General features: G+C 41.8%; 2 protein-coding genes across 7 annotated transcripts in view; one reads left to right on the top strand and one right to left on the bottom strand.

The window, feature by feature from the left end:
• Positions 1-21,118, bottom strand: part of LOC115571102 (dickkopf-related protein 3-like) — a 30,773-nt gene that overhangs the window by 8,728 nt on the left and 927 nt on the right. For all 5 annotated transcript variants that reach the window (XM_030400172.1, XM_030400175.1, XM_030400171.1 and 2 more), the window contains exon 2: positions 13,606-13,707. The gene's annotated coding sequence lies outside the window, so the exon portion shown is untranslated. The remainder of the gene's footprint in view (positions 1-13,605; positions 13,708-21,118) is intronic.
• Positions 1,774-20,273, top strand: LOC115571097 (plexin domain-containing protein 1-like). 2 transcript variants are annotated; one of them, XM_030400164.1, is made up of 13 exons: positions 1,774-2,364; positions 10,356-10,546; positions 14,317-14,457; positions 14,552-14,621; positions 14,992-15,114; positions 15,201-15,319; positions 15,433-15,532; positions 17,279-17,374; positions 17,455-17,536; positions 17,620-17,680; positions 17,766-17,889; positions 19,220-19,380; positions 19,508-20,273. In XM_030400164.1, the coding sequence occupies exons 1-13, from the start codon at positions 2,289-2,291 to the stop codon at positions 19,631-19,633; spliced, it is 1,470 nt and encodes a 489-aa protein (XP_030256024.1). In that variant the 5' UTR covers positions 1,774-2,288; the 3' UTR covers positions 19,634-20,273. The 2 variants fall into 2 exon arrangements, with proteins under 2 accessions (XP_030256024.1, XP_030256023.1); XM_030400163.1 differs by having other exon boundaries at positions 1,775-2,364; positions 14,314-14,457.

Here is a 21,118-nt window from a genome sequence, read left to right on the forward strand (position 1 = left end):
AAGTCTGAGGCTGAAGTGCATCCACGTATACAGACAGGAAAATCCAGTTTGAAATAAAACCATAAAAGCTTCTTTGTATATCAAAAACAAGACGTAAGCTCCGGACTTGTGACGGTGCCCACTGACGCCCCAAAAACCCAAAACATCAGCACACAGCTGAGTTGCAAAACTCCAACTCTGAGTCAGGGGGAAATTCTGAGTTTTGGCAGATCTGTTAGAGGCTGTAACAAAAACCAGTGAATGTACTTTTAATGAACTTCTCACATCAATCGTCTGGAGAACACAGGGTGGGAAAGGTCTAGTCATTTGGAACAATTTTACTGGGCTCATAAAACCTGTTTCGCTCCCCACACTGGAGTCATTGTGTTTGTTTATTAAAACATCAGAAAACAAACATTATGTAAGTTTACGAGGAATCACAAGTGTGGGTGTTGGATCTGTTCAATAGGAACAGATCAGCAACAACAGACCAGATCCAGCTGATCACAAACACTCGTTTATTATTATGTGTCAAGTCAGCAGCATTGCTTTCCATCAAGTTAAACTAACTTGTCTTTAAGTTATTATTATAGTAAGCCGGCTTTATGTTGGCAGTATCTGATCACTTTTTAACATATCTGCGGTTTTCCAGAAATGTACTTATCTTAAGTTTATTCTGCCAATGGGGTTTTTTGTGTTACGGTCCTCAGGAGTCCCGACTGCAAAATACAAACACTTTTTAGGATAAATAACATAATTTTCTCGCGAATACAGCCTCTTCTAATGGGGAATATGTCTGATTAAAGGTGTAAATGGCTCTGGTAAATAAGAGGTGGCAAAAACAGGGAGAAACTCCACTAAATGAGTGACATCATGGAGACCAACGGCCAATCAGAGTGATTGCTCTCACTGAGTCCCTCCTCCGATGGGACCTCGACCGAAAAAAGGCGAGGCAAGAGCCGACGAGTGCTAACAGCGCAGGACACAAACAACGGAAAAAACAGAGGCTCAACAACGACCCGGACAGTGGTTGACAGTTGATCGTCAGTCATTGAAATGTCAGGCTTTGAATAGCCGGCACTATGTAACGATGAGTCACTGCTGCTGTATTCAGTGGCTGTGTGAGATGGCATTTTGGTTAAAAGGCTACCCTCGGAAATGTTCCTAATATTATGAAGATCCTCTGAATGAGAATCAATGATGGGCTGGGACAAATATTCTTGTGTTTCTGTGCTTCCAGAGTCCCTGTTCCATCTGCAGTCACACCATCTTGTGTTTGCTCCTCGTCTTGATTCACCCACATGCTTCTTATGATCAAAGCATGCTCGACCAGAGTAGAGCTACTGTGGCTAATTCTTAGAGGCACAGAGAGCCTTTATTTTCCATGTTAGTCAGCGATCTGTGGCACCATGTTACAAGTGGTGACTCGAGGGGGATAATAGGCTCTTACAGCAAAAAAGGCTAAATATCTGGACCAGCCCCTGATGATAATCTCTAAAGTGCACCTGTACAACTTAACAACACAACCAACAGTCATCCTTGTAATGCATCTATCAACATCCTCAGCTGTGTAAACTAGAAAAACATGTTCTTAGTAAAACTGTCTTCAGTTGTAAAAGGAAAGAAAGAACAAACTGTATTCATCCATGAAATAACTCTTTAAACAAAATGGGAAACATTTCTCTAAGTGTCAGCCGTTTAGAAACATCACATTTGTTTTGGTTCAACATGCTTCCACATGGGGGAGACATGCTCCTCCCAACTCCAACCCCCTTCTCTTTTCTTTTTTTTTTTTTAAGCTTGGAAGGAGAGAAAAAAATGCAGCAATACATAAATATTTCCTCTTTGTGGAAGTCTTATAAAAATCCAGAGCTCTGTTAGTGAGAGAATCAGAGACAAAGTCAAAGAGAGGCAAAGAAAGGGAGAGGAGGGAGCGAATGGTTAAATCTAAGGGGTAGAAAATATAAGATTTGCAGTGAAGGTAGAGCACAAACACCTCAGTCTGCAGCACTCCAGCTGTTTGTCAACTCTTTTCCTGCCATGGATCTGTCATCCCAGAAGTTACACTGAGGGCGAGACAGAGAGACAGACAGAGGAGGGAGAAAAAGCAAGCAAACCTTGGCTGAGGTGAGGAAAAAACAGGCAGTTGTGTGGGAGAGCAGAGAGGCGAAGAAGGGAGCAACGTCAAGGCGGGGAAGTGGAGGAGTGAGGCGCCCCGTTCTTCCAGCGTAGTGAGAGGGGCAACAGGGGAAACAGAAGAAGAAGAGTGTAAAAAGAGTTGGGGAAGGAGGGAGAAGAGTCGGCCGGACATGGGGCTTTGTGCTGTTCTCCTCATCTGTCTCTCCCAGGCTGAGCTGGGGAGAGTCTGGGCTCAAGAGCACGAAGGTAAGCCTTTGTTTTGTTTCATATATGCACAGGTATTCTAATATTATCAGCATTTTTTGTGCCTTTTTCTGTGCTGCACAGCGAATATCTGAATTTGGGTCAGAAGAAAAATACCTGACCTGAATTCTTGCCACCAACTTCGACAACAGGAAATCTTAAAAACTGTTTTTGCACATTTCTGGTGGATTTGCTCGAGTTTGTGTGTGTGTACGTACGTACGAAGCTAACAGGTCCCTTGACATTTTCTCTCTTCCAGTCAAAGGAAGCATATGAAAGGGATTTTCGTTTTTTTTCCCTCTTTCCTCCAAAGTGTCTGGTGTTCATTTGCTTAAAAAAAAAAAAAATAATGCAAATCCTGTGATCGGAAATCCTGCATCTCAGCTGACAAGTGTTTGAGGTAAACCAGTGATTTCGGTTCGGATGGGTGTTTTTCACTCCAGAAGGCATTTTAGAAAAAAAAGTAGAAGAAAAAAACAGTCAATGAGAGCAGCAGCTGTGCCCAGAATACTTTAATTTGGAAAGTTTTTTGCTTTTCAGTCCTACTTTAACTCATCTCCCAAAATGCTGTGTGCTTGGCTGTTTCTGCACATCACCTGTATATGTAAGCTGTATACTCCCCTGCCATCAGTGTGTGTGTGTGTGTGTGTGTGTGTGTGTGTCGCATGTATGTATTTCTGTTCTCCTTGGAGATATATTATTTTTAGCCAGCCCCCGTTCTTCCTCTGCCGCTCCTCCTCCGACAATCAGTGGTGCTCCAGTTTCTCTGGCCTCTCCTGTGGTCCCAGTTCCTCTGATCAGGGGCCTAGTGCTGCAGAGGACAACCCGACAGACCAGAGAGACACACCCCCGCTAACATAAGACACAAGTCCAGAAAATGTCCTCGCTCATCCTCACCACTTAAACACACCAAAAAACCCCAGAATTCAGTTTAAGTTGTACAGCAGAGTCCTTATTTTGGGCCGTTCTCCCACAGACGGATAACTTCATTTTTGTGCTTACTCACACCAGAAAGTGGAGCAGCTCTTGGCTAAATTAGTGGTTCTGGAAGCTCGGTAATGTCCTCAGCCTGTCTGCAGACGATGCCACAGCTCTTTAGTGGAGCAGTTAATACTCAGCAGAGTTACATAAAATGCACGGCTGTGTCGACTCTCTCAAAGGTCTCGACTGTCAACACCATCTGCAAATTCATCTGCAGCACAAATTCCAGCGTCAAGCTCTTCAAAAAGGTTCCACGCTGATTTACTTCACCTGCGTGAGCAAATTTTGCTGTTTTAAATGTTGGTATAAACAGGCCTTTACACGTGTCTGCTGCATGTAGGAAATCACACTGTGACGTGAAATCTGGAAATACCAATCATGTGCAACAACATGCTTACATGCGTTACATGTTAACCAAAAGGCCAAAAACACTACTGGCACTTTCGAGTAACACCACTGGATATTTTTAAGGACACCTGAGGTCGTTTCCAGCTGTTTTTATGGCATTAAATCAAGCATTTTGAGCCAAATCATCAAAGCTATTTGTGCCTAAACCTAACCAAAGCATAATCACAGCTTTGTGACAGCAGAGAAAAAGCTAATTGCAACCATGTTGACCATATTGGTTTAAGTTTCAGTCTGCCAACATTTGCCAAATGGCACAAAACACTGACTACAGCTGAGCCTGATGGGAATCTGGGATGTCCATGAACACAGATATAACTTTTAAAAGGAAGTCAATTAGTTTAGAAGTAGAAAACACATGAACCAGTGGAAAGATGAAGGTTCCTCTTTGTGGAAATTCAAAATAAATCAGTAAATCAATATAGGACTGTAAGCTCCACAGCTTTATCAAGTCACGTATGTAATTCTATTCATGATTGTCCTCATAATGGAAATTCACTCATAATGTGAGTGTTATTATCTTCCCATTATTATCAACATGACATTTTAGCGCAAATTATGTCAATATTTCACTTAAATCTGTAACTCAATAAACGTTGTATTTCTGAACAGCAAGTGTAGCAATGTTAAATCCCACACGTTACAAACGGGAACTTCATTTTGCAGTTGCCAGGTCATAAACCAAAGTACTGGACTGGAGTGAAATGTTGATGGTGCTACACGAGAGTCAGTGGAAGATATTAAAATTCATCCTGAGGGAGGCATAGATGTCCAAAACAAATGTTATGGCTCTTTAAACTATCCAAAAGTTGAAATACTTCACACAAAAACAAGAAATGTCAACTTGCTGGTGGCACTTTAGAGGAAGAGTTATCAGAATACATCATCTGGGGACCATGAATAGAAATCTGCCCAGTAGTTGTTGAGGTAATAGTTCTTCACACCTTTCCCCGATCTAGAACATCTTATTATTGCTGCTGCACGACCTCGATTGTTCAGCCGCTCACCAAGACCCCTGTTCACTATATTGAGCTTAGTCAGCATGTGTGAGTTCAGCAGTGTGAACGGCCCAGTTGTGTCGCAATCTTTCAGTGATTCATTATCTTCTTTTTGGCCTGACAACAAAATGACAGCTGGAGGATTCCTGGCTCGATGTCATTTGGTATAAATCATACGAAAACAAAACAAAAAACTGATAATTGGTTAAAAGATCTGAAACATTTAAGCAGGTTTGGTTGATCAGGGTTGAAACACACTGATTTTAAAAGCAGATGCTGTCCTGATTATGGCCTGAAAAGAACCGGGGAGCTCTGTTTATGGACAGAATAAACACGACATGATTCACACAGACTTTGGCTTCAGTCTGATGCAGATATTAATAGATTTTAAACAGGATGTTATATACGGAAAAATCTGATCTAAATCTGACAGGCTGCACTGATCAATAGTCCGTGGTGGGTCTGAAGTTGAAGACAAACGACCAGAACACCAATATTTCCTCCTGAACTTTTCTTTTTAGGTTGACACCAAGAATGTCTTCGGGGTCTTATTATTTTAGCCAAAGGGAATCACAGTAACTCTACGGTTCAGCTCTCACCAACTACCTGTAACAGTTTCCAAATATAAATCTGAACCCTAGTTATCATCTCACAACTGTCAGAGCTGGAGCTGCATGTCAGCTGCTCTACAAATGGAAAATATGATCCAAGTTGTAACAGACGAAAACAACTCAATGACAGTAAATCAAACGCTTTCTAAACTCTGAGCCTAAACCATGTGTCCATATTTATCCAAACGCCACATTTTTCCTCTTCTTTTTCGGGGTCCTTATCAGTCCAGCTGCCAGTGTTTGTGATCGTGTGCTATGGTTACTGCTGTTCCTGAGTGAAAGGTGCCAAATGGCTTCCTCCCACGCCATAAGCTCCGGGCTGGGTTTAATACAGATCGCCTTTTTAAAATCCAACAATAATAAAAACCACTGTGCTTAACTGCAGTGACACACACTGACATACAGTGACCTCACGCTGTGATTACTGTCCGGCTCTTTTGCCAGATGACTGCAGGTGCTTAGCTAATCCCATCCTGACACCGTGTCTCCGACGGCACACAAAACCTGACCGCTGTAGGGTCAAGACTTTGTTTGTGTCTTGATATTTAATCAACCCTCATCTGCTGTGTTTGGACGGTAACATAATGGCTCGCTCTCTTGAGTGCATCTGTCTGTGGAGCAGAAGATGTTGGCCATGTGTTCTCTTCTGTTGGTCCTGCGGATCATTCTCTTTTTCCTTTGCGTCCTTGATGCATCCTGAACTCCACTTGAACCTCAAAGTGTTGTGTATTTAACCAGAAAGACATTTCTTTCATCGGAAATTTACTTTTCATCCCTGGACTCCCTCCAGTTGAACAGGCTGAAAGACCATTTAGCTTTTGTTTCAGCTGAGGATTGTAGTTTAGTCTGGTGTGTCTCCAGTCCTGTCTACCAGTCAAAAGCTGCTTTCAAAGAGTAAAAAATCCGACCTAAAATGTTTCCTACATGTCTGTCATCAGCGGCAAAAGGTAAATGTATTAGTTACCTTTACAAGTGACGAAAGAAGGTCACACAGCTACTGTACATTTCTAGAGAAACACAAAGATAGAAAGAGATCAGGGGGATGTGAAGCAGGCTCGTGGGAGACAGTAAAGGGATGAATGAACACGATGTGTATATCTGTAACACATTGTATATGTGCCCACAATGCTGTGTCCTACTTCGATCTGACTCCCAACACCCACAAGAGGTGGTTGCTGCAATGCAGGCACATCTGAGGAGGCAGATACAGTGGACTCTGCTGCCACGCCGGCTTAATCATCTCAAAACAGCTGATTTATATTTGTTGATCATAAATAAGGCAGCTGGAGTCAGCTCTCCTGGCACTGCCAGATATGTTGGATTAAACAGCAGGATATCTGCCGCACTGCACAGGCTAAATTTAGAGGAATGTCAGATTCATTTCCGTGCAGATTTTTCTAATCATAGTGTATATTTACAGTTAAACCACCTACTATTCAGCAGAGCATTTGTCATAGCTGTCACTTCAGTCAATGTATTTTTCTGGCTGTCTTTCAGATTTTGACAGGATGTTTTCTATTTCTGCTCCAGTTCGCACATTCCTCGTGCAGGTTCCACATGCACATGTGTGTGCCAGACCTGATGCTGCCGAGGTCAACCCGAGTCGTAACGCAAAAACCCGACACGCTCTGGGTCTCTTTTTGGCCCTCTTTACGCTCTGAGTTCATCAAGGCCTACATGCAGACAGTCTGACAAGAAGTTTGTAAAGGAAAATCTGAAAGTGACCTAAAAAGTGAGAAGATATGTGCACAGTCGTACATGGGATGTTTGTACTCCTGAAGGACTTGAGAGACAGTTTGTAATAACTAGTCCCTGATCCAGTCTCTACCTCTCCTCTTCCCCCTGCTGTCTGTCGCCTCCTCAGCTGTTTTCTGATGATCATGAGTGCTGCCAATCTGACCCAATTAGGTGCCTCTTGCTCAGAAGCCGTGGAAATAGCTTCCGCCGCACCATAATCAAACAAGATTCCTCATTAGAGCAGCAGTCTCCCCTGTGTGTGTGATAACCTCTCTATGTTTCTCTCTTGTCCCATTTTGTTTCCCAGGTCTCTTTTGATTGTTGTCTCTTTGTTGTCGTATTTTCCTCCATTCAATCTCATGCAATGAGGGCTTTGAGTCCGATGATAAAATCTTATAATATCTCACAGCATAAGTGACAGGAAGTCACTGCACCTGGCAAAAAAGTAGTCCCACACACAACCTCCCTGTAAAACCACAACTTTCCATTTTACACTACAATTGTTGTCCAGCTCAAACAAACAAGATATAACAGGTTATTTGCTCGTAGGCTTGTTACCTTTGGCCTTGCTGTTTCCCCCTGTTTTCTGTTTTTATGCTAAGCTACGCTAACAGGCTGATACTTCATATTTACCATACAAACATGAGGGTGATGTTGAGCTTCTCATCTTGTTCTCTGCAAGAAACCAAAGCAGAAACCTCCCAAAATGTTGCCATAATCCTTTAAAAGTCAAAAATTAAGATAATTAGCTGTATCCAACAAAAAAAAAAAAACAGTCCAAATGTCAAATATTCAATTTTCATGGCCAGTGCTTCCATCTTACGTTGGTGACATTATTTGGAGTTAGGGTCTGCATAGTAGCATCAAGTCTTGGTGTTGGAGTCGTGGTAACAAGGCTCCACGTGTACACTCGTCAGACTCAATCGTAAGCAGAGCTCAGTTGTCAATCAAGACGTCACACCCCATTCAAATACTACTGAATAAGTAATTAAAGCAATATTTAACAAATATCAACACGTGAACATACATCAATGTGACGACAGCTGCCTAAACTGACAGAAACCATGCCAGGGTTTCCCCACATGTAATTGACTGTGGCGCACCGCCACGGCAAAATAAAAGCCGCCACACCTTAAAAATTCAGGCATAAATAAATCCAGTGTTAGATAGATATTTTACCGTCGTCTTCCACCGCAGTCTTTGACGTTAACTAGCATGTTGGATATTTAGCTTGATAATTAGCTAGAGAATTAAAATGGTCACTTAGAGCGGAGTCCTGCACGGGTCTTATTTTGCAAACCCGCCCGAACCCGCCATACTTAAAAACGCATCCGACCCGTTTTCCGACAGTAGCACAAATTACATTCCGTTCCCGAGCCGAACCACTATAAATTGATACCGACGCCCGAAGGAAAATTTGACGGACGCAATTTTTAAAAGTGAAAGTACGACAGCGTGGGGAATGGGAGTTCTGAGGGGGTGCAAGCACGCATGAGTTCATATGAAATATAAATGCTTATCATTTGTGTCGCTAATAATGACTGATGATAAGTGACGCCTTGAAAATGGCAATCGTAAAACCCACCCTGCCTCTCCAGGCGTCCGACCCGATCTGCATCTGTGTCCGACACAGTGCATTATTTTTCACCCGTGCAGGACTCTGAGTTAGATAACTCCTCTCTTGAAACAAATAATAAAAACAGTATTTCTTTACAAGAGTAGAAGAATCTAACCCCATAGAGTTCATGATGGCTGTGTGACAACATTATAACCCTTTACTATAACCCCCCCCCCCCGCGCTACAGTCTCAGAAAAAACTGGGTGAAACACTGACCATGGAAAAATGTTAATCAATTAATTTAATTGGTTCCATGTCCCATCTGCTGACATGGAGGAGGGTTTGTGACCTCTACTGCAGAAAGCAACGAGGGGGCAATCAAGATGTCGTCCATCTTTACGCAGACAATGGTTTGTCCCAAATGTGTTGGAGAAGGTGGAGGTCCATCCACACTTAACTGGGACTGTCCTGTTGAAACAGGAAGCAGCTTTCCCCTCAGTGATGCCACAAACCTGGAAGCAAACTGCTGTCAAAATTATCACTGGATGCTGCAGCATTGAGATTTTAATTAGAACAAACTAGACGAGCCAAACCAAGAAAAACAGCTCCAGACCAAAAGTACAAAACGGTCTGTGGACAGCATCCAGGTTGTCCACATGTTGTCAATACAATTTAAAAGGAAAGAGGCAGAGAGGGGGGTCTGAACCGCAGGCTGACTCTCGTCCTTCACTCTCTCAACGCGACCGTAACATGCCGTTTTCTCAGATCCTCATTTTAGTGAACTAATAGCCCACATAAAATCAGGAGAGCAAAATTGATTTAATCCCTAAACTTCTTCCTCCCGTAAGAAAACCGCCGAAAAACATTCACCCTCCGAATGACCGTCCAGTTCTGCTGATCTCGCGAAATGATGATGGGACAGTGAGTCATGGATCAGTTTACCGTCCAAAAAGAAAGGAAATACCCTCCTCGAGAAGAGCAAATGTTGAAAAAATATAAACACCCATCGATGATCTGTTGAGCAGATGACCCACACAAACACATAGACACATACATTGTGTGCGTACACAGGGACACAAAAGCGCTGGCACAGAACGACGGTCGTATTCATGGTTAAGAAATGAGTTACTAACCAACTAATGTCGAACCAAAACACGGGACACACTATTGGTTTAAAATGCAGTAATCAAAAAGACATCATGACACGATTTCTGCTTGGCAGAAGTCTAAGAAAATGAACTCATTAGTCTTTTTTTCTCGGTTTGTGACTTGAGTTTTCTTTTCTTTCTATCTGTGAGTGTTACTGCGCTAAAACCTAGGAACAAGGATTTTATGTCTGTTTGCTAATGATCCACATTGTGGCAACCAATTAAGAGCAGATGTGACCACAGACAACATGGTACCAGATGATTTTCGAGCTCTTTTCACACATTTTGAAATCCAGGGGAGAGTTCAACAACTGCTTTTTCTTAATCAAAAGTCTTAAATCTAGAGCTCAGTGTTTTATTTGCTGTGCATCCCTCTGATGGTTGATAGCAGGTGGAGACAAGCATTATGAAAACACAGCAAGAAAAACATCGGGGCTGCACAGAGTTCAACAGAAATCTTTTTGTCGGTGGATTCAATCCTACAAGATGTTTCTGCACGCAGGCCTCACATGTGTTTCGACTCTGCTCAGTCACCATAATGCCTGTATTCTTTTAGATGCGCTGAGAGGGACTCCTCTGCGGACGGATGGGGATCCTTCCGGTTTTCACAGAACCAGGAGGGACCAGCAGACCCCACACAAACACAGAGACGCCCGAAACGCACAGGCTGAAGGAGGCGGAGGAGGAGGAGGAGGAGGAGGAGGAGTGGATATCAGTACCCTGCCTGACAACATGACCCGCGTAGTGGTGAGATCCAAACAACTGACCCTTTACTAACTCCTGCCTCCCGCAGTCACCCTTGCTACGCCTTTAAACATTCCATTCTAGCACGGCACATGTGCCTTTTACCATGATGGCGATGGCAGAATCACCACTTGAAATTCTTAGTAATATCTAGAAAAACATGCCCTTGATTTAAGACAGAGGTAGACAGAAGCAGACTCGTCCTTTGTAGCTGATGAGCATTTAACTGTGTAGCAGGAGAGAAATTCCATAATCAATCACAGTCGTCTGCAGCAATGGCATCTCCGCATGCAATATAGTCTCACCAGCAACTAAATTTTACACATGGAGAGGCTAGCCCTGGCATCAAAATAGCTAAATCCTTTCAAAAAAGGGAACGGATGCTTGTTTTGGTTTTTACTGTTAGCGACCAGCTGTTTGTTTCACGTAGCGACGGGGATTTTGAAAACAGCAACGCGCAGCCAGCAGAAGGACGCCGTAATAGGATGCAGGTTATTAGTTCCCCCCTTTTTAAAATGTGATAAGTGACGTAACTATTTGAATCACTTCATCAGATTAATAACTGGTAACTTGTTTAATTTGATAACTTTTCTCAGAAATGTTTTGAAGTCCTGCAAACAAATTTAATCCAGCTCGTTCTGTCTGAAACACACATAAAAAAACATGGTCCATCACTGAAAGGATTCTTGTCTGGTCTTGTCAGTATAGACTGATGCAGACGACAGTTAGTGCAAATTCAAACACAAGAACCAATCGAAAACAATACTCAACATTAATATAGTATATTGCCGGTGAATGGAGCCTGTCTGGGTGTTGAAACAGCTCATTGTCAGCCATCTACCCTGATGGTGCTGCACTCGAACCTGTCCAAACTACTTTGCTGACCCGCAAATATGCCCAAAAAAGAATAATTGTTATACTCAACACACAAGCTTTTTACTGAAAAGAATATATTCAGATATAATCCCTTTGGGATCGTCAACATTTTGAATAGTAGCTCATTTAATTTGATATTTCTTCTCAGTAACTCTAATTCTATGATGCTATTATATAACTAGAGATGAGATCATGTATGCTCAGACTGAGGCTACAGGAACAGCAGGTCTCAGATCTGCTGCTTGTGTACAGGACATGGAAATAAATGAGCAGTCCAAGTAATATCGTAAAAATGGAAAATGTTATTTCATTTTGGATGCTTACTGTTGGAAATATGTGCTTGGACGTCAAGTCAGTGATTCGATTTAGGCTTTTTTTTGTTTGTATTTTTAGACATTATGCTTCACTTTTACGAGAGAAAAATGCCTCTTTAACAGATGATGTGTTTGGCAAATATAATGTTTGTGAAACAAGTGTGGCTTGAGTGGACGGAGTCTAAACTTCATCAACTCTACTAAAGAGATGCTAACATTAGCCCGTTGGTTTGGCAAATACACAGTAAGTGTGGTTAACCGCGCCAACTCTGTTAAAGATCAGCCCACAGCTGCTTCGCTGAGCTTTTCTATGGATCCATTTGGGATTGTCTTGATCTCAATGCATGACACATCTCTTAATAGGGCTAGCCTGAACTCTTGACACAGTGCAATGGAGAAGAATTGGGAGGTCATCATCCTACAGACAGCTAGCTACCTAGATACACCCATGGAATTAGACACAAATGAGATCTGGATTCTGTAGCAGGTTGTTGAGAGTTAATTAAGGGCCTAATTTCTTAGGCCTTCATGAAAAACATTTTGTTTACTGCTCCTAGCAACTGCTGCTGAAGCTGCTTTTGTTTTTAGCTGACAATGATGTCAACATGGCAGATGCGTCACTTGCTCCGGCTTATTTGGAGATGAGCAAGACAAAATATTCCTCTTCCCAACAAGAATCCGGGAGACACGAACACAACGTCAGGCTGAATTAATGAAGTGAAACTGTTAGGTTATCATCAGGTGGCAGCAAGCTATTTGCGTGCTTTGCAGAAGCTTTAACCATATTGTGGATGTGTTATTGTAATAAAACTGAGCTGAAAGGTCAGTCGAGGTAATAATCTTTACACTCTGCCAAGCTGGAGAAGCTCTGAGTGGAGGTCATTGTTATTAGACTTTGAGGTGGACTTGTGTCCTGTGCCATTTTCCATTCATTACCTTTTTTTTTTTTTTTACGTCTGTGCGTGTGTGTGTGTTTGTTTGAGTGCGTACGATGAGGTTTTATTTGTGTCTTCATGTCCCGGACTCGTCTTTCATTCGAATCAGCCTCAATAAAATTCAACCCAAATAAATTGTGTCGTACATTTTTTTTTTTTTTTCCCCCTCTCCCTGCAATTCAAATTGAAAACAGACGAGAGGCTCGACCTGCCAACTTACACTGTTTGTCTAAGCGTGGCTATGCGCGCGTGTGCATGTATGTGTGCGCTCGCGAATGACTCACTTGGACAAGATCACAAGTAGCCCTGTTGTACTGCTGCTGTTGCCGTTTTTGGGGGAGGTCTGATCCCAATTTCCCTCCACCTCCCGCCCAATGGGAATCTGCTCAGTAAACCAGTCAGCTGTGAGGGAGAAGGATGATTGTTTCCTGCTCCTCACCTAGAAATCCCACACCCTCCTCTACAAAACACAGGCTGGTGTCAGGCAGCGAAGATGGGAGAAAAAAGTGGGTCACTTGCTGTATATGGAGCAGCCAGCGAGGCAGTGAGAGCGCTGCATTTAACTGCTCTACTTTCTGAGCACCACACTAAACCCCAGAACCATTGCTCTCTGTCACCTTGAACTGTGGCATGCATTAATAATGCCATCAGGACCGGAGATTTGTACGAAGACGCAGACCATCGTTGTCAAAGCGCGGTGTGTAACGTGTAAACAGCTCCCCCATGTGGAAACTGAGCGGACAGAAATAGATGAGGTAAATCCCAGATGTCTGGTGCGGTGGTTCCCAACCAAACCCTGAACACAAAGCAATCTGCGTCCATAACCACTTTTTGGTCGGTTGGTTGGATGTCTTCAATTTTTGACGTTCCCTTCTCAGATTGTAAAAAATGGAGAAAGTCTCAAAAACAGTTTTGTGTTGAGGATTGTTTTTCTTACCTCACACCTCCTTACATTCATCCCGTGACTCCTTGTAGGGGGCTGACCTGATCCTTTTTGATTCACCAACACCGGGACAGTAGAAAACATCATCGTAAATGTCTGAAGAGAACAAGCAAAACAAATGAACAAATAATTGTTGGAGTAGTTTAAGGATTTATTAATGCAAATCAATGCTGATTAGGCTGATACAAACAGAAATATGCAGAAGTTTGTGTAAAAAATTGATCCATCTATTGGGAAAATGGGCTCAAGAGGATGAACACTGAAAGATCTATTGGGAGATTAACTTTCTTTTGAATAGATTCATATGAAATATTGAAATATAGATTAATCTGCACATTTTATTCTTGATTACCTCTTAAATTGTTTAGTCTAAGCTTTCATCCGACAGCCGACAGTTGTTTTATTCAACCAACAGTCCAAAACGCACCATATTCTTACTTACGAACATATGACAAAGATTTTCTCAATATTATTCAATTAATTGATAATCACAAGGGCTGCTAGCTTATTTTTTGGTGACATGAACAAATATTCTATTAACATCATCAACGATATCAGGCAGTAAAACTACAGACTTTCCTGATGACTAATTTCCCTGAATGCAGTATACTCATGGCTGTTAAACGCACTCTGAGCTGCCTCACCATGAATCGTGTTTTATGAAAACTTCACTTTGCAAATGAGTGTCCCCCTTTCACTCAGGAGGACTCCCAGAGGTACTACAGATGGCAGAGTTTTGGTCCAACAGACAGACGGACTCAGGACCTGTGGGTGGATCTGAACGCCCTGCACAAGAGCCAAGTCCAGATCCACGGCATCCTGTCCAACACGCACCGACAGGCAGCGGTGAGATCAACACACACACACACACACACATACACACAAACATAACCATCTAATTTTACACCCAGCCATGTCTGATATCTCTTCTTCTCCACAGAGGGTGGCGCTGTCTTTTGATTTCCCTTTTTACGGACACTATTTGAGACAGATTATCGTGGCGACGGGTGGTGAGTTTCACTTCGCGTTACTCGATATCATAGCAACACTCATCTGCGTCGCTCCTCCAATCAGGAGATCGAACATCTAGCAGTGTACTGAAGGAGACTCTGTCCTACCCTGGGGAAATATTCAAGCATACCAGGCTATAATAAATCCAGTTAATTGTAAATGCCTTCATTTTTTGATGACTTTAATTGCCTAAAGACTTGCTGTACATGTCCTACATTTTTAACCCGCAGACTTTATCATGAGAGAGTTATTTGTTAGACTCAACATTCCTTCTTCAGTTGAACCTAGCCTAAATGCTACTCGGCTAATAAATATTATTTTAAGTCGTATCGCTCAGCCCTCATCTGTACTTCCGTCCCCTCCCCTCAGGGTTCATCTTCATGGGGGAGATCACTCATCGAATGCTGACCGCCACACAGTACGTCGCTCCCCTCATGGCCAACTTTGACCCGAGCTTCTCCAAGAACTCCACAGTGAGGTACTCGGACAACGGTGAGTGGGAGCTACTCGGTGAAATCCGTCATGTGTGGGAGCTCCTGGTTTTCTTCAACCAGCCTCTGTTTGTCTGCTCCGCTCAGGTAACCTATTTGTGGTGCAGTGGGACAAAGTGCGGCTAAAGGACCGAGAGGCCGAAGGACCTTTTACTTTCCAGGCAGCCCTCCACAAGAATGGAACAATTGTCTTCAACTACAGAGACGTAAGCGATGGGTTTCAACTGAACTGTTTGCTGCATCACCTATACTTGATATATTAACGATGGGGAACGATACTCATGTTTAGTCACGTTCAAACAAAATGCTGTTATTTCAGGTCCCTGTGCCAGTGGTGAAAATTAATTCCACAGAGCATCCAGTGAAAGTTGGACTGTCCGACGCTTTCATGGCGTTCCTCCTCTCCTCACAGCCCTCGGGTCAGTTTTTCTAAATGTTTTAGTTGTATTTTTTTTTACACAATTGACTTTAAAATATGCAGACATACATTGCTGTCACTGCGGCAAAAAATCTTGTCTCTGAATTCTATTTCTCATTATTTTTTGTTGTTAGATTTTGTTGACGTGTAAACCTCATATCGTTTTCACCAAAGGAGAAAACCTTTATTGTTAGACAGAATACCAGAATACCAACTTTTAAAAAGAAGATTTCATGATAATCTTTGAAAGAAAGAACCGGTATGAGCATCAAGATAAGAGAATGGACATTCTGCACATTTTGTGTATGTAAGTTCTTGTCTTGAGATGATCATTAATCTATATTTGTACAGTAATTGGTGTCTTTTTAAGCTTGTAGTCAACTATACCGATATTTTGTGGACTATCAGTTTGCTAACAATTGTTTAGCCCATATGTCAGCACCGTCGGGTCAAATTACAAAGTTACGACTGAAATTTTTTGAGCGATTGATGATTTTGTACAGTTTCACTGCTGTTCGATGCACCGTTGACAAAGACTTTCAGCCACCGACTAGCCCGGCATTTGGAAAGCATTCTCGTGTGTACAGAGATATTTTGGAAAACAAAGAAACGAGGCTGAATGGAGGAGAAAAATATCCATTTTTAGACAAAATATCCACACATGTGTGGACAAGGCCTTAATCCGTTAATGAGATTTACTGAGCGGTGACTGGTTTTACTGTCTTGGTGGGAGGCACATTGGAGCACATCGTATAATTGAAACCATGAAAAGTCAGTAACCTATTTTCTCATTCAGCTTCTTACTATGAGTGATTGGGGACCTACAGGAATGCACAATGTTCTACCAAATTTAAACAGTTTTTGTTATTCCTACATGAGATATTTCTGTATTTGTGTTTTTGGCTGAGCTTATCTCAATGGTTTGAAATAGAGAACCTATTTCAGTGCAGCAATCGGACATTTTCTCTGTTTGAATCAAATGATGACAGTCGTGGGATCGCTTGCTTGTGTTGCTGTCTTATCAAACCACCCACACAGACCCGATGAAGCTGATTAGCTGAGCTTCTGAGGGCTTTAAGGTTTCACTGATCACAGATCAGTTTAGCCCAGAACTGGATATAATCCTCGGTGGGTAACATCAGTGGACAGTTTGTTTTATTCCAGGACAAAAGGATTCATGTCATTGCAGCCTTTTGTGAGTCTTCAGTTGATCAATGAGTAAATAACTTTTCTTCTAAGAGGTCAGACTGACCTGTTCCTCTTGAGAAAGCCAGACTTTACTAATACAGCAGAGCCGCAGCTACAGATAAATGTCATTATTCTCAATTAATTGATTTCTTTCTTGTTGTTTCAACAGCCCAAGATGATATCCTCAAATGTCTTTTTTTTATTGACAAGATATTACATTTTTTGCCCTATGGTAGTCAAGAAACCTGAAAATATTCACATTTAAGGAGGTGGAATCTCAGAATTTTGACTTTGAATTACTCAAACTGATTAATTGATTATCAAAGTAGTAGGCAAGTAATTAAACAGGTGACAACTTGTCAATCGATCATCAATCCATCTCTATAGAACAGTGTTCGATGACATCAGAATCACACTATAAACTATGAGCATTGCTGCAACCACAGGACATAAAGATCCTCAATATGAGACTCTTTGTTTGTGTGGTCGCTGTTGTAATTATGTCTTTGAACCGACAAAATCTGGTAAAACATACTGACATTCTACATTTGTCTTGAAGATCCGAAGCATCGTACCATCTATGAGTATCATCGCGTTGAGATCGACACAACAAAGATCGTTAGCAGTTCTGCCTTTGAGTTCACCCCTCTGCCCAGTAAGTATCCTCACAAACTGACATTTATACGACAGCCTCGCCTCATTAGTCGACATCGTGTATTCGTTTCTTTCCTCCAGCTTGTCTTCAACACACATCCTGCGAACTCTGCCTGACATCCAACCTGACGACTGGCTGCGGCTGGTGCAACACGCTTCAACGGTAGGAAGAAATTCTGAAAGATTTATCTTGTGATGAAGCGTACAGAGTGAGGTTCTTCTCATTTTGTCCTCACTGAGTTTCAGGTGCTCTGACGGTATCGACCGGCACAGACAAGAGTGGTTGGATTACAACTGCCCTGAGGAGGTGAGATACATTTCCCATTCACACAACAGAGAAATGAGCAGCTGTGTCATTCCTTCTTGAGTCATTGCTGTGGGCGTTCACTCAGGCAAAAGGCACATGTGAGGACTACAACCCGGTTCTACCTGAAGGATCCATGGGCTCCTTCAACAACTCTTCTCCAGGTCCAACACCTTCTGCAGCGGTGCTCGAAGACCAGCCCGTCACTAGAGGTACATTTTCAGGAGGTACAATGTCCGGAGAAAACTGAATCCATATTGCTGGACTGGAGTTTCAATTGAATGACATGTTCTAATTAGGGTTAGGATATTAAATTCTGGTGGTACGGTAAAATCTCAGAAAATATCATGGTATTGAACAATGATATGCTATAAACAGTTGTTGTTGTTGTCGTTGTTGTTGTAAGTTATAAATAGGCCTCTGCTAACAGCTATTTTCATTCTTGATTATTCTGTCGATCATTTCCATCTACTACTTCCTGGTCCGTCTATCTATGACTTGTCATACATGTATGACAAGTCATAGATAGACTGCTTGTATGCAGTTGCTATGCACACTTCCCTGTTTTAGGTGACTTCCAGTTGAACCTCCAAATAAAGCGGTTCAGATCATTTGCATTCACTTCACGGATGGTTTCCAACTTCTGAATCCTGACTGTTTATTTCCTGCCACATCGGAATTTGTTGTTCCCAGAATGTTATTATTATCGATAGAAAAAGGCTGAAGACATGAAAATAACTTCCAGGTTCTAATAAAATGGAATTATCCTTTAAACCATCTCAATGATTTTTCACAAGCTGGCTGAGGGCCGTTTAAGGCCTCATTAGTCAATTCATTGGTTGACTGACTATGCTGCCGTTGTCAGACATTTATATGCAAACAAATAATGCAACACAGATCGCTTTCCTTTGTCTCCTGTTTGTCCCCTTTCCTTTGTTTTGTTGTTTTCTTGGATGAACTTTGAAGTGCTATATCAATAAAGTTGAGCTGAGGTTAGCTTTGCACGCTATGGGAATCATTGCTTTTGCACAACCATTTTCATTTTCACTGAAAAAGCTGTCTGTGTCTGGTGTCTGTAGCAATCACACAAATGTGTTTTCTTACATTTGGAGAACACAATTTGTTGGCCGGCACTACAATACTTCATTATTATGTTATTTGTCACATTTTACCTTTATCATAATCTGAATCTTCTGTGATTTGGTTGTAGAAATTGGCAAAATTGTGATTTTAATAACATTCTGATTGATTGTAAGGCCCTTATTGAGGTAATGATCTACTGAGCATGTACAGAAAAAGCAATTTGGCAATAAAAACACATTCATTATAGTTGTTTTTTTGTTGTTTTAGCTCAATCTGATTATCAAATTGGTTGACATTTAATGTAATAGTTGACAATAAATGTCTCAGCTGTATTGGTCAGTTGCCTACTAATACTAATAATTGGACCTATCCAACCAAGTTAGACCACCCTAAGGTTACAATGACCTCCTTCAGCCAATCACAGGTACAGCAACAACAATCTGTTTTCCTTCCTTTCAGATTTACAGACGGGTCCTCCGAGCCATAAGGGGATAACGGAGAACACAGCCATCATAGCAGGTGTGGTTGCCGCGCTGGTTCTGCTTGTAATTCTCACCTTACTGGCTGTGTACTACATCAACACACACCCAACAGTGGCTCCACCGTTCTACCTCATGCAGGTGAGAGAAACAAACACACACCCTGTGGAGACGACAGGTTGTTTTCATCTGTTTAAAAGTTATCCCACATGCGCACTCATGTCTGTCTGCTGCCTGGCCTTTAGCAACTACTGTCTGTTCTTCGTAGCGACGCACCAATAACTACTGGCCCTCCATGAAGTTCCGCAACCAGGGCTGTCACTCCAGTTACGCTGAAGTCGAGCTCGGGGGTCACGAAAAGGAAGGTTTCATTGAAGCTGAGCAGTGCTACTAAAGGTCCTGGACTTGCAAGACTCGGTCAGAAGAAGAAAGGACACCATCTAGCGGACTGTAAAGGTATCACATGGGGATGAATAAGGACTATTAAGCCGACCATCGACACAGAACGTCCCAACTCCAACCTTGGCGGCTGGACAGTGTTTACTGTAACTGCTCCTGTAGCTCTATCCAGCCGTCTCTGTGTATTTTGCTCTTTGCCATCACACAGGGGATTTTGCCATATTATCCGAGGGTTGGAGGGTCTGAGAGGAAGCCGACTGTACAGAAAATGATGTGTAACTGTACAAAACCCATCAATGCAAAGGGGATGTCAGGGAACGAAAATCGAACAAGCCTTCATACTGCAAACCAATGTACAGCTCAACTTAACTTTGTGTTTCTGTTTTCATTCTGTTTATTTTTTTGTTTCATGAAACTTCCATGCGACCAATGATCAACTCATAACATGTTATATCTCTGTGGACTTCACTATAACAGATATTTAGCTATATAACTGATAGTGATTATAATGACCATCTTGAACTTCTCTGGAGAAATATTGTTTGGATGAATTTTAAAAGGCGTCGAGTTAGGAGAGTTTTCTTTGAACCTTTCTGTTTAAATGTCTTCTAATAAAAGCTGGTGGTGAGTGTTGATATCAATCTCATGCTTGGTGAAGATCTTGAAAACAAATGGTAGAGACCTATATTTAACCAGACATATTGATCCATGGAAGATATTCTGGTCACTGTCAGGTGAGTGTCATCAGGTGACAAACTGTTTTAGTCACATCCTCATATTTTACTTTAACAATTGAGTGAATGAGATCTGAATGAACTCATACATTAAACCTTGTAGGAAAGTCATTAAAAGGTACTAACAAACATATCCACATTGGTTTTGCTCACATGCTCATTAATATTGGTAACATTTCTGCCTCTAATTCATATTCAGACTGAATATCCAGGCACTAGCCTCATTTGTTTTACTGATTTTACCTAAAACAAGTAATTTTATAAAACATATTTGTTTTGGGGGGGAATTCGGGTACCCTACCTTGAAGCTAAACTTTGCCGTGATGGGTTTAGATTGAAATAATATATATTTTTCTTATTAGCAAGACAATGCTGTCATTTCTGTCCATTCTGCCCTGCATTTAAGTGATTGAACCATTGAACATCTAAATTACATGAAAATAAAACAAAGAAAGGAAAACATAGCAAAAACTGAACCAATTACAAGAAGTGATTGATGTCAAAGAGAAAAGATAAAGCACTACCACACGATGGAGCCATAAGACTACAAAAAAATCAACAACCACATTCATCACTGATCCTAGAGTTTGATCCTAAATCGTCTATATACCATAAACATCAACCAAAAAGAGGCTTTAATTAGTAGGCTAGCTAACAGAAACGCAGCTAGCATAACAACCAACGGCAGAACAAAGACACCAACATCTGTCTTTGAAGAAAAATATGTTGTTATACAAGCAACAGTA

The sequence above is a fragment of the Sparus aurata genome, chromosome 20 (assembly GCF_900880675.1).
Source record: "Sparus aurata chromosome 20, fSpaAur1.1, whole genome shotgun sequence".
NCBI classification, from domain to species: domain Eukaryota; kingdom Metazoa; phylum Chordata; class Actinopteri; order Spariformes; family Sparidae; genus Sparus; species Sparus aurata.

Bases quoted from the DNA above. Each gene is read 5' to 3' on its own strand.
- LOC115571097 (XM_030400163.1), top strand. From the start codon at position 2,289: ATGGGGCTTTGTGCTGTTCTCCTCATCTGTCTCTCCCAGGCTGAGCTG. The intron at 14,622-14,991 runs GTGAGTTTCACT...CCCTCCCCTCAG, and splicing joins GATTATCGTGGCGACGGGTG to GGTTCATCTTCATGGGGGAG. The intron at 17,890-19,219 runs GTACATTTTCAG...CCTTCCTTTCAG, and splicing joins AGACCAGCCCGTCACTAGAG to ATTTACAGACGGGTCCTCCG.